Source organism: Emiliania huxleyi (assembly GCF_000372725.1).
Source record: "Emiliania huxleyi CCMP1516 unplaced genomic scaffold EMIHUscaffold_230, whole genome shotgun sequence".
NCBI lineage: Eukaryota > Haptophyta > Isochrysidales > Noelaerhabdaceae > Emiliania > Emiliania huxleyi.
Genome location: NW_005200332.1, coordinates 53,839 through 67,901, shown reverse-complemented (window position 1 = coordinate 67,901; position 14,063 = coordinate 53,839). Strand labels below are relative to the sequence as shown.

At 64.9% G+C, this 14,063-nt stretch overlaps 3 protein-coding genes across 3 annotated transcripts; 1 reads left to right on the top strand and 2 right to left on the bottom strand.

Moving 5' to 3' along the window:
* Positions 1–4,942: 4,942 nt before the first annotated feature.
* On the bottom strand, positions 4,943–6,688 carry EMIHUDRAFT_468902 (hypothetical protein; the record flags this gene model as incomplete). The annotated part of the gene is made up of 1 exon (XM_005779389.1): positions 4,943–6,688. The coding sequence occupies exon 1, from the start codon at positions 6,665–6,667 to the stop codon at positions 4,943–4,945; it is 1,725 nt and encodes a 574-aa protein (XP_005779446.1). The 5' UTR covers positions 6,668–6,688.
* A 1,532-nt stretch (positions 6,689–8,220) lies between these two features.
* EMIHUDRAFT_73401 (hypothetical protein) lies at positions 8,221–9,520 on the top strand (the record flags this gene model as incomplete). Its single annotated transcript, XM_005779388.1, has 5 exons — positions 8,221–8,633; positions 8,657–8,658; positions 8,704–8,934; positions 8,998–9,116; positions 9,152–9,520. 5 exons carry the CDS (start codon positions 8,221–8,223, stop codon positions 9,518–9,520), a joined length of 1,134 nt encoding a protein of 377 aa, XP_005779445.1.
* A 718-nt stretch (positions 9,521–10,238) lies between these two features.
* EMIHUDRAFT_315060 (hypothetical protein) lies at positions 10,239–10,628 on the bottom strand (the record flags this gene model as incomplete). Its single annotated transcript, XM_005779387.1, has 2 exons — positions 10,239–10,405; positions 10,451–10,628. The coding sequence occupies 2 exons, from the start codon at positions 10,626–10,628 to the stop codon at positions 10,239–10,241; spliced, it is 345 nt and encodes a 114-aa protein (XP_005779444.1).
* Between the last annotated feature and the right edge of the window lie 3,435 nt (positions 10,629–14,063).

The following is a 14,063-nucleotide window of genomic DNA, read 5'->3' as shown; positions in this document are numbered from 1 at the left end:
GACCCAGCCTTGGTTTGCGCGCGCGACGACAACGCGATGTGACACGCCCTGCCAAATGCCGCCCCGCGCCGCCGCCGCAGCCCTCGTCATCCAGACGTGCTGACTCGTAGCGTGCTCCTGACGTGCATATCATATCAGCGATGTTCACTCTTCGCATCCTCTGTGTGGGCACGCTCGCGCTCTGCTGCTGCGCAATCAATGCCCGCGGAAGCTGAGACGCAGCTTGTTGGGCAGACAATCAAGAGCGGCGAGATCCTCGCCGAGGTTTTCGAAGGGAATACGTCCGACTCTCGGTTCGCCTCCAGAAGTGCCTCGTCATGCGCAGAAATGAAAAAGACACCTGCCCCGAGGTGATCATGGACTTTACCTGGGACATTATGGGATGCGAGTGCCGGGCAAGTGCCTGGAAAGTCACCCTGTGGGTCATTGGCGGTTTTCTCGCCATCCCTCTGATGTGCATTGCACTGAAGTGGTGGTGCAAGAGCGATGACAAGCTCTAAGCCACGACACGTCCCGCCAAGGAGCGCCCCCGTCAACTAGGTAGATCTACTAAAGCCCAGCCGTCAAGGAGAGCGCACGCGGCGGGGAGAGAGCGCGGCGGTCCGACACACGGGTGAGCGACTGTCGATTAGAGTTAACAGCGCATCTCATCTGCCACACAATTGACGATAGAAGCAAAGGAAGCATGTAACATCCCGTACCTTGTCCGTCTCGAGTTGTCCCCGTGTGCCGTGAGTCTGTGATCAGCGCCCAACCGCCCAGCCCTCCACCCACCCCTCCGCAAGACAGCGGAGAGGGCACTCGCGTCCGTGTCGCGGCGCTGAGCTGAGAGTCGCCAGTGCACCCCGGAGGGATCGGCACCATGATCGGCACCTTTTTGGCAGAGGGGAGTCGCGAAGGCCGCGGTCTCACACTCAACATGTCGGCCACCATACAACAAATCTCGGCCGGGTGGCCGGGTGCTCAACGCTCTCCGCCAACGAAATCCCTTTCCAAATGCGGGGCTCTGCTCCACCGAGATTTATCTCTAAGAAAAAATTAAATATTCTTAGCTTTGCCCTTGCCTCCGACGCTAGAGACAGTCACCACGGATACATACGTCCGTGGGAGTGCCCCCCTCCCCCACCTGCCCTGCTTACACAGGATAGCATGCCCCGAGAACGGCGGCATTTGGCGGGGGTAACCTGGGAAGGAGGTTTGGTTGTGCTTTCTTTTTCGCTCTCGAAGGAATGTTCTCTCGACGCCACTGGCCTTCTGAGGTTTCGTACTGGTGACGTCCTTCTTGGCACTTCGGGCGTCGGTGTGTGTGGTGAATTCCCTCGGTTTTTATGTGTTTTATTATTTTTGGCTATATCATCGGACGTTGAGTGGGCACCATCTCCAGTCCATCATCTACGATGCCAACCCGAGCCGTCTGCCGCTCGAGGATCGAGTGGCCTCCGGATCGAATCGGCACCTTGACCCTTATAATTTTTTTTTCACATCTTGAGCGGGCCCAATTTTGCTCAGATGCACCTCCGAATTCGAACTCACGTCATCACGCTTAGCGCTTGGTGTGTGTCCGTTTTTCGTCACGGGTAGATTTATCTCTAAGAGCTATGGTTCACTCTCAGGGTTTAAGTTCATATGCGATCCCTGGTCTGGTCGCGGGATATCGCGGGATACCGCGGGATACTGGGAGATACCGGGAGATAAAGGGAGATACGAGATACGGGAAAAACCGGGGGATACGCTCGAGATACGGGTAGGAGCAAAACGCAAGCAGAACGCGCTCACTTCAAGCAGGGGCTGGGGATGGCTACCTTTCGCTCGATCATTTTATCGTTATTACATTGGGCGAGGCACGCTGCGCAGCTCTCCGCCCGTTAGCAGTTGCTCTCGCTCGCGACCCGAACGTGCGGCGCGCCATGCACACCCACGCGATGCTCCACAGGCACGTGGCGGCCGCCACGCCCGTGCGCCGCGCCAGGACCGGCGCATGGCCGAGCCCGACCATCTCTGGAAATTCAGCCACAACAGGAAGGTACAAAAGAGGGATTGCGCCTGTCAGACCTGCCTCGATGACGCCACGCAAGGCAGTCCAGGTAATCGCTAGGCAAGCACGGCGTGCAAATGATCGGAGGTCTGGCTGACTACTCCTGCGCGCGAGGCGCGCGCCTCGCCTAAGAACCACAGCACAGAAGCAAGGAGCCGCGACGAGCACAAAGGTACAGAGTAGAACGAAGCAAAGACTTTGGGTAAATGCCGAAGTCCCTTGCACCAGCCGCATGCCTTCTCCGAAAAGGAGGCAGGCGGCTGGTAGTAGCAGCATCAGAAGCGTCGAGTATGGCAACGTTTGACCGATTCGCTCCAGGATCTCCTCCTTGAGAGTCGTCCTCACCAGTTCGTTGAAACTATCCAAGCCATTGACGCCGCGTCTCGCATACATTTCTGCAATGGAGGCGTGTATTTCGTCACGATCGATGGCGCTAAAACACCCGGCCAGCTTCACATCAAACGAGTCGAGATGCCCTTGTAGCGCAACCCGCTGGTAGAAAAAGGCCGCGCCGAAAATAGTGCCGGCAAAGTACACGACGAAGCAGAGGCCAAAATTGAGTAGGTGCAACCCTAGGAAGGGGAGCCACTGAGTCTGCCACCACTCGTCAGCTAGGAGGACTCGCTCTCCGGTCGGGGTCTGCATCGATCCGGTCAATGATCCTCGGCAGGCGACAATGATGAACAGCCCCCCCAAGGCCATCACGATGGCCTCTACTACAATTGTGCCGAAAATGACGGCGCTGCTGCGCAGCGGCAAGAAGACCAGTTCGTAGTGTTCGTCCCAAAGGACAAGCAGCTTCGACGACATTGCAACAAAACCGGCGATATGTCGAATTCCTTCAGTCTTCAGAACACGGTTCGTCTGATGGATGCAGCAAACGTCAACAAAGTAATTTTTTTCGCGCTGCGCCGCAAGGAGGAAAAAGACTGAGGCGACCGCTGCTATCATGCCGGCGACGTACTCGTGTGGGGATGCGATGAGAACGCTTGGGTTGTCGGCAACGACCCTCGTTCTGATGTTGCCGGGGAGCTCAGTTACTGAATGTTGAATGTGACCGATAACAAGGCCGGCGACGCAGCCGACGAAGAGTGGAACGAGTCCGATCTCGTGTAGCGCGAGAGCAATCCACTTGTGGCCGCCCTCTGCTTGCCACGCGTGCGAGACGAAGGAGTCGATGGCGCAGACGGTGCGTGACCGCTCAAAGAGACGCTCACGCTCCTCAAGGGCCAGCTTGTCCGGAAGTTTGGCGAAGAGAGAGCTGCAATGCGCGAGCGTGCTGGCGATGCTTACGCCACGCTGCAGATCTCGTGGAGGGTAGAGCTCCTTGGCAGCGGCGATGTACGTGGACACTTTTGCAGCCTGCGCCACGGCGGCTTCCTCTACCCGTTCCAGCGCTGCTGGCGAGGAATTCCTTGTCCCACCCGTCCCCTGCATGAAACAGAGCAGAGATCGGTAGGACGCCTTGGTGTCTTGGCCGACTACTGCACGAGTACGATCTACCCCCCCCCCCCCCTGTTGATAAGCACTAGCAGACCTTGCGCGCACGCGCGCCAAATTTGTTTTTCTGTTTGCAACAACAGCCCGAGGGGTGAAATGTCTTTGTTGTCTCGGCAGAGCGACATCGCGAGCACCGGGCTGGGGTGCCCCCGGTCGTGTTGGGTTGGGGGGGCCCCCGGCCCTCGGGGGGGGGCGCCCTTTGGGCCCGGCGGGGTGGTTCGCCCGGGTCGTTTCCCTTTCTCGCGGGGGGGGGGGGGGGGGGGCGCAAGCCCTCCCCACCACTGCTACTCTGTACTGCATGCAACTCAGCAGTGGTCGCAAGCGTCGCAAAGGGCAGGGAGGCAGCCTCGCGCGCTGTCGAACGCCCCCCCGGCCCAGACAGAGGCATCACAATCATGCTCTGGCCAGCGTCTGGTGGGTCGGCATTGCGCAACACATGCCGCAATCAGCCTGAGAGCAGATGATGGGGTGGGCGCGGGTGGACGAGAGTGGAGCCGAGTTGGGTGGGAGAGGGAGCACGCACGTGCAGCGGTGCCGAGAGTGGGTTGATGGCACCGCCTGCGGCCGCCCGGGCGGATACGGCTTGCGCAGGTATGTTGTTCATGTCCTTATCCGCCGCCGCTTGGCTGCAGCAGCCAATGATGCCGCCCGCCTTTGAGAGGCGGCGTCTGGACGTGCTTGGCGGTTGACGCCGGCCCGACACTGCGCCTCGTGCGCGTCCACCTCCGTCGAGGTCGACGCGTCGAGATCGGCGCGCATCACCGATATGCCAGAGCCCGCCTTCGCCGTCATGATTCCCCGCCAGAGAGCTCGGTGAGCTGAGAGGTGTGTTGGTATCACTTTTGTGCTGGGTGGCGGCTTCACTCCGCTGAAACGGAAAACCGGCCGCGGGGAAATATAAGGTAAGATGGTATGGGACCCCATACTAGTGTGACACTACAGCTGCCGCTCGTCGACCCCGACGCCGCGCCGCTCGTGCTCTACTCATCCGGCGTGAGCGGCATTCGCTTCTGATGGGGTCCGCTCGAGGAGGGCGCCTCGACGGTGGGGGAGGTGCCAGGCAAATCGGGAAACCGTTTTTACGTCGCGCATTTTTCTTTTCTCAAGTGCCTGGAGTTCTTAGTGTGCCCGTGTTATACCGTACCCGCACGTGCCAGTCGCAGTCCGCGTCTGTGTCGAGCCTGTCTGCTGTGTGATAGAGAGTTTTCTTTGTTGTCTCTGTGCTGTGAAATTCTTTTTTTCGTGGTTAAATTTTCTTATTTCCCTCTCCTCTCTGCTCTCACAACCTTGTATACATTGTGTAACCTGTGTTAGGTGGTGCGCCCTTCCGGGTATGGTAGGGTCCGCGGATGGTCCTGACCGCCCGGAAGCACATCATACCTTACCCCGCAAATAGTCCGAACCCAGCTAGTTCCGCCTCGCTGCAGCAGACTCACTCAGTCTCTCTCTCTCCGGTCCCCCGTCCCGTAATTCCTCCCGTATCCACGCGCCCAGCAGCGCGTACCGCGCCGCCTCCGCCTCATCGCGGCCGCGCATCCCCACGGCCTCGCCCAGCTGCATGTAGAGCGGCGCCTCCTGTGTGTGCGCCTCCCAGCGTGGCAGGCCCGCGCCGTTTGGGTCACCGGAGAGCGCAAAATTGGCGAGGAATGCCATCGCCGCATCGGGCGCCGGTCCAGCGGGTCGGCCGTCGTCGCCCCACCGGGACCCGTTCCACAGCGGCGTGTCCGACCCGTGCTCCGTGTGACCCGTCTGCGTCACACGGTACACGTAGACCGGCGCCGCCGCCGGCGCGTCCACGAGCAAGTCCGCCATCGCCCAGCTGCCCACGGCGTACCACAAGTCGTCGGACAGCCGCCCGAGCGCGACCTCGACGTCATTGTCAGATTCGGCCGGGTAGAGCCGCAGCGCCTCCGCCAGCCGCGCCGCGCCGAGCTTCCGCTCGAGGAGGCGGCGGTACTCGTCAACTGTCGCCACGTCGTCGAACATCGTCCACTCGAGCTCCGCCTTGCCGAGCCCGTCGTCAGCCGTCACGCCGAGCAGCACCGGAACGCGGTGGAAGCGGCCGCTCGACAGCGCCTCCACGGACGTGAGGGGCTTGGCGGCGCCGAGGCCCGCCCGCCGGTCCACGGCCGGCTCGTAGCAGTCGGTGGCCGCCGTGTCCCAGCTCTTGTCGACGATGGCGCTCGCGGGCAGCGAGCGGCACCGCCGCAGCTCCTCCGCCGCGTCGTCGCTCGCGCAGCCCAGCGCAGCTGCCAGCGCGCGGCCCCACTCCTCCGCCGTCTTGTGCTGCCACACTTCGTGCCGCCCGCGCAGCTCGCGCACGTTGGTGAGGTCGACGCACGACTGGATCATCGCCCGGTGAAAGAGCTCTTCAGCGAGCGGCGACACGAGCAGCGTCGCAACAAGCTGCGCGCCGGTGCTGAGGCCCCAGATGGTGACGTTGGCCGGGTCGCCGCCAAAGGACGCGCCGTGCGCCTGCACCCACCGCAGCGCCGCGACCAGGTCGAGCACCGCATAGTTTCCGCTGCCGCGCTCGCCGCCCTCGTCGTCCTCGGCGGAGAGTGCGGGGTGCGCCATGAAGCCGAGCGCGCCCAAGCGGTACTGCGCCGCCACGTAGACGAGGCCGTGCCTCGCTGCCAGCTGGTGGCCGCTGTAGTCGTCGTCGTGCGCGCTCATCAGCTTGCCGGCGCCGCCGTGAATGTAGAAGAGTACCGGCCGGAGCGCTTCACCTCCACCGATCAGCGCCTCCGGCGTCCACACATTCAGCTGCAGGCAGCCAGCCTCCGAATCTGCCACCCGCACGCCGAAGGCTGTGCCACGCTTATTCCAGCCGAGGTCTGGCTGCGGCGCGCGCCAAAGCGGTGCCCAGCTCTGCGCGCTCTGCACCTCATCTGCGGCGGCGGGCGGGAGCGGCTTCGGCGGCCGCCACCGGTCCGCTCCGACTGGCGGCGCGGCGAACGGGACGCCGAGAAAGCGGGCAACGCCGCCGGTGGCACAGCCGCCGATGGAGCGCCCATCTTTGAGGCGAAGCGCTAGCCTCGTAGGCCGGAGGCGACGGCGCCAGGTAAGGAGGGCGAGACCGATGGCGGCGGCCATCGCGCCAACGGCTGCGGCGGCGAGGTCGCGAGGCATACAGGCACACACATATGGTGCCGGGGACAAGAAGAAACCAGACCTCTCCCGGCAGTACAACGAGGGGTACAATACTGACCTCGCAGAACCCCATGCGGGACGGGGGGGTGCGATGAAGTGAATGAAATGCTCTGGACGCCCCTCCTCAAGACCTCCTCGCCGGGCGTTGGCAACGCCTCGAGTGGCGGCACGCCCGCCTCCGTTGGCCACTCCTACGCCTTCCAGGCCCCAAATGACGTGTGAGTGTTAGAGTTGTTTGGTATTGTATTGCTAAAAATCTACGGGTATGTTCGTAAGAGCTACAAACACTGAAAATCTCTCTCTCACCCCTGTCAGTGCCCAAATCCACACTTTTTGAGAGAGAGACAGAGTTGTTTTTGCACTTTTTTTCAATCGAAGTATGGCTTAGGAAATCGAAACAAAACTGTTTGCCGGACCCGGGATCAGCTGGCCGAACAAGATCGGCCGAATGCGGTCGGCTTGAGGTCGTCGGACCCCGCGCAATCGCTTCGCCGTGGTCGAGTTAGTGGGGTAAGCCGCTGACGCCATACCCGCAGCTTGGCTCCCCGCGTGACACCAGGCCGTCGTCCGGCCAAAATTTTCTTCGGGGCGGCTGCGCCGCCCTGCAGACACCCCGTTGGCGGCACCGAGCGCGAGTTTCCGACGCGCTCGTGACTGGTAACAGACACGGATCGGTCGCCGGTGGGCTCAGCCAATCGCCTCCAGCAAATCCTTCATCACACGGACGAGACGCGTTCGTTGCTGCGAGGCGGCCACCGAGCCTTCCTGCAAAGAGTTCGGATACGCCAGCCTGTTGTCGGCGTGATCGCCACTGGGCTTAGCTGAGGGTCAGGGAGCCGGTGGTATAGCAGCCACTGCGCAGCACGCGAGCAACCGTACCCGGATGAGTGCCTTGTCCGCTCGGTCGGCGCGGCCTCCGTCCGTGGCAGGCTGCCGTGTCCGTGCCGTGGGGTGTCTGCGTGAAAGACTCCAGATATAACTCTACGTCTGGCCACTAAATCTCGCATCCCAAAGATTCCAACCAGTAGGCTCACCGTCCCCCTGGTCCCGGTGAGCCGGCCGTCAACACCGTCGCGGCCGGCGCGGCCGCCGCTCACCTGTCCCGTCCTCCTGTGTAACCCTAGACTTGTGGTGCTGGGCAGGCCGAACATGCACAAGAAAATCCCGTGGAAAACGGTTAAAATGGCACCGATTTATGATTTTCCGCGCGCTGCGCGCGCCGAGCACGGCCACGGCGCGAAAAAAGTGCTTGCGCCTTGCCGGAGTCCGTTTTCAGTGGACGGACACCCAAAACGACATTTGCATCGGCCGGGCGGACAAATTTAGTGCCTGGGACCCCTTTTACTTTTTGAGCTCGGGTGCGCTCTGCGATGATGTGAAAATTGTGACCAAAATCCGCTGTGATCAAGAGGAAGTATTTAAACAAAACAAGTCTCTCTCACAGCAGAGGGGGGGTCACACTAAGCCCTACCCCACCCCCCGCCGACCACCCCAACCCATCAAAGCCCTCGCAAGAGTTGGCCGACGAGTAGATGTGTGTGTCTCCGAGCGTCTCTCGGCGTCTTCCACTCGTGTACCACCCGCACTACTCGTGCTCCTGGCCGCCCAAGCACCGCTTCCCGATGTCCAAGTTTGCGGACCTCCACGCGTTTCTCCTCACCCAGCCGTCGGTCCTCGCGACGGCCTCGTGGCACCAGCCGGAGCTGCCTCCGCACGCGTGGGTCGAGGCGGTCCACGAGCGCGAGTACTACCGCGCCTTCCTCGGCAGCAGGCTGGGCGACGCCGAGGCACGCCGCATAGGCTTCCGCGAGCAGCTCAGCCGACCGGAGCTGATCCGGCGCACGCGGCTCGAGGTTGGCGGCACCGTCCTCACGGCGAAGCTGGCGCTGCGGCACGGGCTGGCCTGCAACCTGGCGGGCGGGACCCATCACGCGCACGCCGGCACGTGCTCAACGACTCCTCGCCGAGCCGTCGCCCGACCGCTTGCGGTGACGCCACGACGCCGCGGTGTGCAGGCGCCGGCTCCGGCTTCACCATCCTCAACGACCTCGCGGTGGCCGCCGCCTATGTGCGCAAGCACGAGGGCGTGTCGCGCGTGGCTGTCGTCGACCTCGACGTCCACCAGGGCGACGGCACCGCCACGCTCTTCGAGGGCGACGGCTCGGTCTTCACGCTGTCGATGCACTGCGGCGCCAACTTCCCCTTCCGCAAGGCGCGCTCTGACCTCGACATCGACGTGCCCTCGGGTGTGCCTGCGACGAGGCCGGCCGCAGCGGCTCCTCGCGCCGCCTCACAGCTGCCGCCGCGAGTAGGCACCGCCGACGCGGGCTACCTGAGGCTGCTGCGCGAGGCGCTGCCGACGATGCTGCGCCGCTTCCGGCCCGAGCTGGCGCCGCCGTGGCGACGCGGCTCCGAGCCACAGGCGGACGTGTGTCTCACGCGTCCGGTGGCGCGTCCCTCCAGGTGCTGTACGACGCGGGCGTCGACGTGTGGGAGGGCGACGGGCTCGGCCACCTCAAGCTGTCGCACGCCGGCATATGGAGCCGCGACCGGTACGTCATCGAGACGTGTGTGCGCAGCGGCGTCCCCATCGCGTGCGTCATCGGCGGCGGGTACGACCGAGATCCACTGGCGCTGGCGCGGCGGCACGCACTGCTTCATCGCGCAGCCGCGCGGGTGTGGCGCGGGTCTGCGCGCCTCTCCGGCAGTGCGCCTGCGGAGGTGCCTCTCGAAGGGCTTGCGCCCGGGCGAGACCCCGGGCGAGCGCGGAGCGGGATCACTGAGAAGAAGGCGCGCGACCGAGTTGGAGGGCCGCGTTTGATTGATGCCTGATGTGGATCCGGATGCGCGCTTTCGGTGTGTCGTTATGCGACCCGCTTTTTTCTTCACCGCACACAAATCGCCGAAGAAGCGCGCGAACGGCCGAAGCCCCGAGAACGTCTCAACGTGTGGGTGTGGGAGCTGGGACGACGGTCGACGGACGTGTGGGGTGTCGCGCTCGCGGCGCTCGCGGCGCGGTCCCGCGGGGCCGCGCCCCACGTGACGCCAGTCGCCCGCGCTACGGCTACCGGGCACGCCGCGTGTGTGTAATTAACGAGCCAAGACGCCGAGAGCCAGAGCGCAGGCCGGGTCCCACGCGAGCCCTGCCCGGCGCCGGGCTCTCGGCCGGCCCGCGCTCTGGGCGCTGTACTGAGTACTCGCCCCCTGTGTGTCGAGAGAGTGTGGGCACTGGTGCGCGCCACACACAGACACACCCACAAGACAGCGTGCGCGCGGCTCCATGCAGATGTGCACCTCCGCCCCCCTCTCCCTCCTGCCCCTCTCCCTCCCCAATGGCCACACCCTGTCATCGAAGCGAACGAGCGTCTGGCCGCGGCAGCTACTCAGCGACGGCCGGCGCTGGACATGCATGCGCTCTGCTCGCTGCCCTCCCCTTCGAGATCGCCACTGCGATTGCGCCTTGCTGCGGCCTCTCAAAGCCCGCTCGCAGCCCACACCCACCCAGCATGCAAGCGCCGGCGTGCGAGCCTCACGTGCTCGCCTGCACTGCTCAGGCGTGGTTCTCCTTGGCCGTCGGCGCGGGCGTGACAAACGCGTTTGGCGGGAACTTGGCGGGCGGGCCCTTGCGTGGGCTGTTGACCGCGTGCTGCTCCCGCGGCGTGAGTGCGCCGTCAGGGGCGGCGGATTTGCGCGCGGGGGCCGTGCCCTTCCTCGGACCTATGGATAGTTGCGACACATGCGCGTCATTGGCGCGTCGCACACGGCTGCGGAGAGGAGGCAGCCGCGCGCCATTGGAGTAGCGCGCGCCGGGCCGGACCCCCTTGGCCTGGAGGCCCTTTGCCTCCTCGCGCGCCGCCTTCTTGGCTGCCCACTCCGCCTCCTTGCGCGCCTTCTCCTCCTTCTCGATGCGCGCGTCGTCCTCCTCCTGCGCGGCCAGCATCGAGACGATGGTCGCGCCGTCGTAGTGGAGCCGCTCGCCTGAGGGGTGGCGGACGGGCGCGGTGGGAGATGGGGCGGTGGGAGATGGGCCGGTGGAGGAGCTGCTGCGGTGGTGGGCGGGAGGTGCTGCTTCCGCCAGGGGAGAGGGCGCGGCGGCGGCTGGCATGCGGCGGAAGCCAACATCCGGGGGTGGGGGTGCGCGCGCCCGCGTGCTCCTCCTCCCACGCGGCCGTCATCTCGCGCAACCGCTTGTTCATACGTGGCAGGTCCTACAGAGGCGCCACTGGCACGCGTCATGGGGCGCGCCGCCTCGCGACCGCTCCTCGCGCCGGCGGCAGACAAGCCTTCTCGATGGTCGTGCGCAGCCGCTCCTCCTGCAGCAGCCTGCGCGCGACGCCGGCGCCCTTGGCGAGCAGCCGATTCGGGTCGTTGGCCGAGGCGCGCATCTCCGCCCGCTGCTGCAGGACGCCCTCGCGCTTGGAGAGGAGAGCGAAGAGCTTGACCGTGGTCGCCTGAGGGAGAAGGCCCATGCGGAGGCTCCGGTGAGGGACTCCAAGACGACGAGGCGAAGGCGAGGGCGAGGGCGAGGGCGAGGGCGAGGGCGAGGGCGAGGGCGAGGGCGAGGGCGAGGGCCGGGAGGGAGCTCGAGGCGGCCGCTCGCCTGCCTCTCGCGCAGCCGTCGCTCCTCTGCCTCGAGGTCGTACAGCTGCTGCTCCTCGTCGCCACCATCGCTGCTCACCGCCGCCGCCAGCTCGGCGGCCGACACGTGCAGCTCGGCCGCGAGCGCGGCGACACGCGAGCGCCTACAGAGCGCGCCGCGGGGACGTGTCGCTGACGGGCCCCGCCCGATGGGTGCGGGGCGGCGCGCGCGCGTCTCGGGGATCAGCTCTGAGATGCGCTCCGACTTGAGCGCCTCGAGCCGCTCGATCTCGGTGTGGTAGGTGACGAGGACCTGCCGGGGGTGTGGCGGGCGTCGGATGTGGGTGGGTGGGGAGGGGGGAGGGGGGGGCTTCAGTGCGGTGCGCGCGGATTGCCTGCTGCGAGAGGTCCTTCTCGGGCGAGGGCAGGTCCGGGTGCTGCTCCTCCGGGATCTTGAGCTTGTGGCGCAGCTCCGCAATGTACTCGGTGCACTGCGGCGGCGGCGGCGGGCGGGGATGGGCCGGGTGATGGGTTGGGAGGGTGCTCGGTCGGGCGGCGGCGGCGCGGTGGTGGCGGCGGTGGCAAGGGACGGCACGGCGAGGGTTGGAAGAGCGGCGGGCCTGCGAGAGGACGTGCAGCCGTCGCTTCTTCTCCTCGCGGAGATGGTCCAGCCGCGCCTCGAGGGCGGATAGCGCGCGGTAGGATGCGCCATCGCCCTCGGTGCCCTCGCACCCGGCCTCCTCCTTCGTCCCCAGCTGCTCCGTGATTGCATCTGCGGCGGCGCGCAGCGCAGCGAGCCGCTCGAGCCGCGCCGCCCGCTCCGCCTCAGCCGCCTCCAGCCGCTGGCGGAGCCGGTGGACGAGCTCGACGGTGAGACCGCCGGCGCCCTCCGGTGCGGGCTCATCCGCGTCTGCCGCCGTGCTCCGCGTCTGCTCCTCCTCTGGCGTGCCGGTGGACAGCTCCAGCAGTATTGCGTGCAGCGACGATGCGGCCGCGCTGCGCTGCGCCGCGCGCTCGTCCCGCAGCACGCGGAGCCGCTCGACTTCGGAGATGACAGCGCGGTAGCGCAGCAGCGGCGGCTCGCTGCTCGACGTCCCAGGCGACGCCGGCTCGGCAAGCGCGGCGGAGAGAGCCGAGAGCTCGCCGCGCAGCGACGCCTCATCCGCCGTCAGCTGCGCCTTGCGGGCCTGCTCGCCTTCGACGGTGCGGCTGAGCACGGAGCGCAGCTCACCGGCGAGCTTCGTGATTGCCTCCTCCGCCTCGGCGTGAGGGAGGCCGATCTCGGACCAGGCGGTCCGCAGCGAGGCGAGAGCGATCTGCTGCTCGTCAGTGGGCAACAGCGGCGAGGACATTGTGCCTGCGGCGGCGACGGACGTGGTGTCGGGGGCGGGGTTGCGGGGAGGGGGCAGGGCCGGGGCGGGCGGAGCCTGGCGGGGCGCGTAGAGCGCAGCGCAGCGAAGCGACGTGAGTGAAGAGTGAAGGAGCTCGGTTTGAAAGCCTCAAATTCTTCGTCGGAAAAGAATTCTCACGCCGCTTGAAAAGAGAAGAGGCTCCCCGAGCTCCCGAGATCACGCCCCTCCGCCCTCTAGGGCCGTACACCGTCCTCGGTCGTCGCGCTCCGGGTACGCGCCCCGTAGCCATACATGTACGTGTCAGCGCCGGTCACCGCGCGTGTGAATGCGACGGCGGGCGCGCTGCGGTCGCACGCCCCCCCAAGTCATATTCCATGGCGTGCGATCTAGATTCAGCCTACGCGCCTCTGCTCGCAAACACTCACATTGAATTGTCACTGCCCGTGAGTGCGAGTTAGGGCTAGCGGCTGGCCAATAGCCTGTGAGGAGGGCGTCCATAGACACCTGGTCTCGTCCATGCCTTGCGGCTGGCGGCGACATTGCTAGAGGCGGAGCAAGCCTGCTCTAGTCTCACATGTTACTTCCTGTCGTCTGTTGTGTCGTTGTGCCCTTGTTTGTTCCTTTGGCACCTTGGAGTGCTGGGGGGGGGGCGACAGGAAGGATGTGGCCCTGAGTTATGTGTACGCCAATTCAGGGTGTGTGGCAGCCACGCTGGCTGTGTGTCTTGTGAGCTTGTTTGTGTCTGTGTGTTGCTCGTGCGTGTCGTCATCATCTGTCCAGCGTCCACCCATACGCATACCGCGCTGGTGTCCAGTCCGAGCCTGACTGTTCTTCACCTTTCTACCTAGCCTAATGCGTAAAGCCGTACGCGACTCGAGAGCTGCTGCCTGTGTTCAAACAAGTCCCGTGTTTTTCTTTTATTACCCTAGTCTTTTCTTTTTTACGCTCTCTTCTGTGAGCCCAGTCACCTCGCTCGTTCGTGCCCGTGTGCTTTTTGAGAGACGGAGAGACGGCAGACGCTCGTCTCTTAACAAACTTAAGAACTCTTGCCCGGCACTCTGCTAGCGTGGTTGGGTATAGAGCGCTGTAGACACGGCACACGCTGCCGCGAACGTTTCTTTCTTTTTCGCCCGCAAATTCTTGTTCCCCCCCCCCCCACACACACACTGATCACTGTCACAAGACACACACACACACACCACACACACACACACACACACACACACACACACACCGGAGCCTCCGCGCCCACCCACACGCCGGCCACCACGCCCTCGCAGACTCGAAGATAGACACTGAGAGAGGACAGCGAGGCACCTAGCGCACACAGCAGCGCCGCCAGCCCGCCCTCCCAGCTCCCTCCTGGCTCCCTTCACGCCGGCGCGCCGCAGAGCGAACCAGCGCCCCTCCGCGAAAGCGCGCGCCGGGGAAAGCCCCCCCCTCTC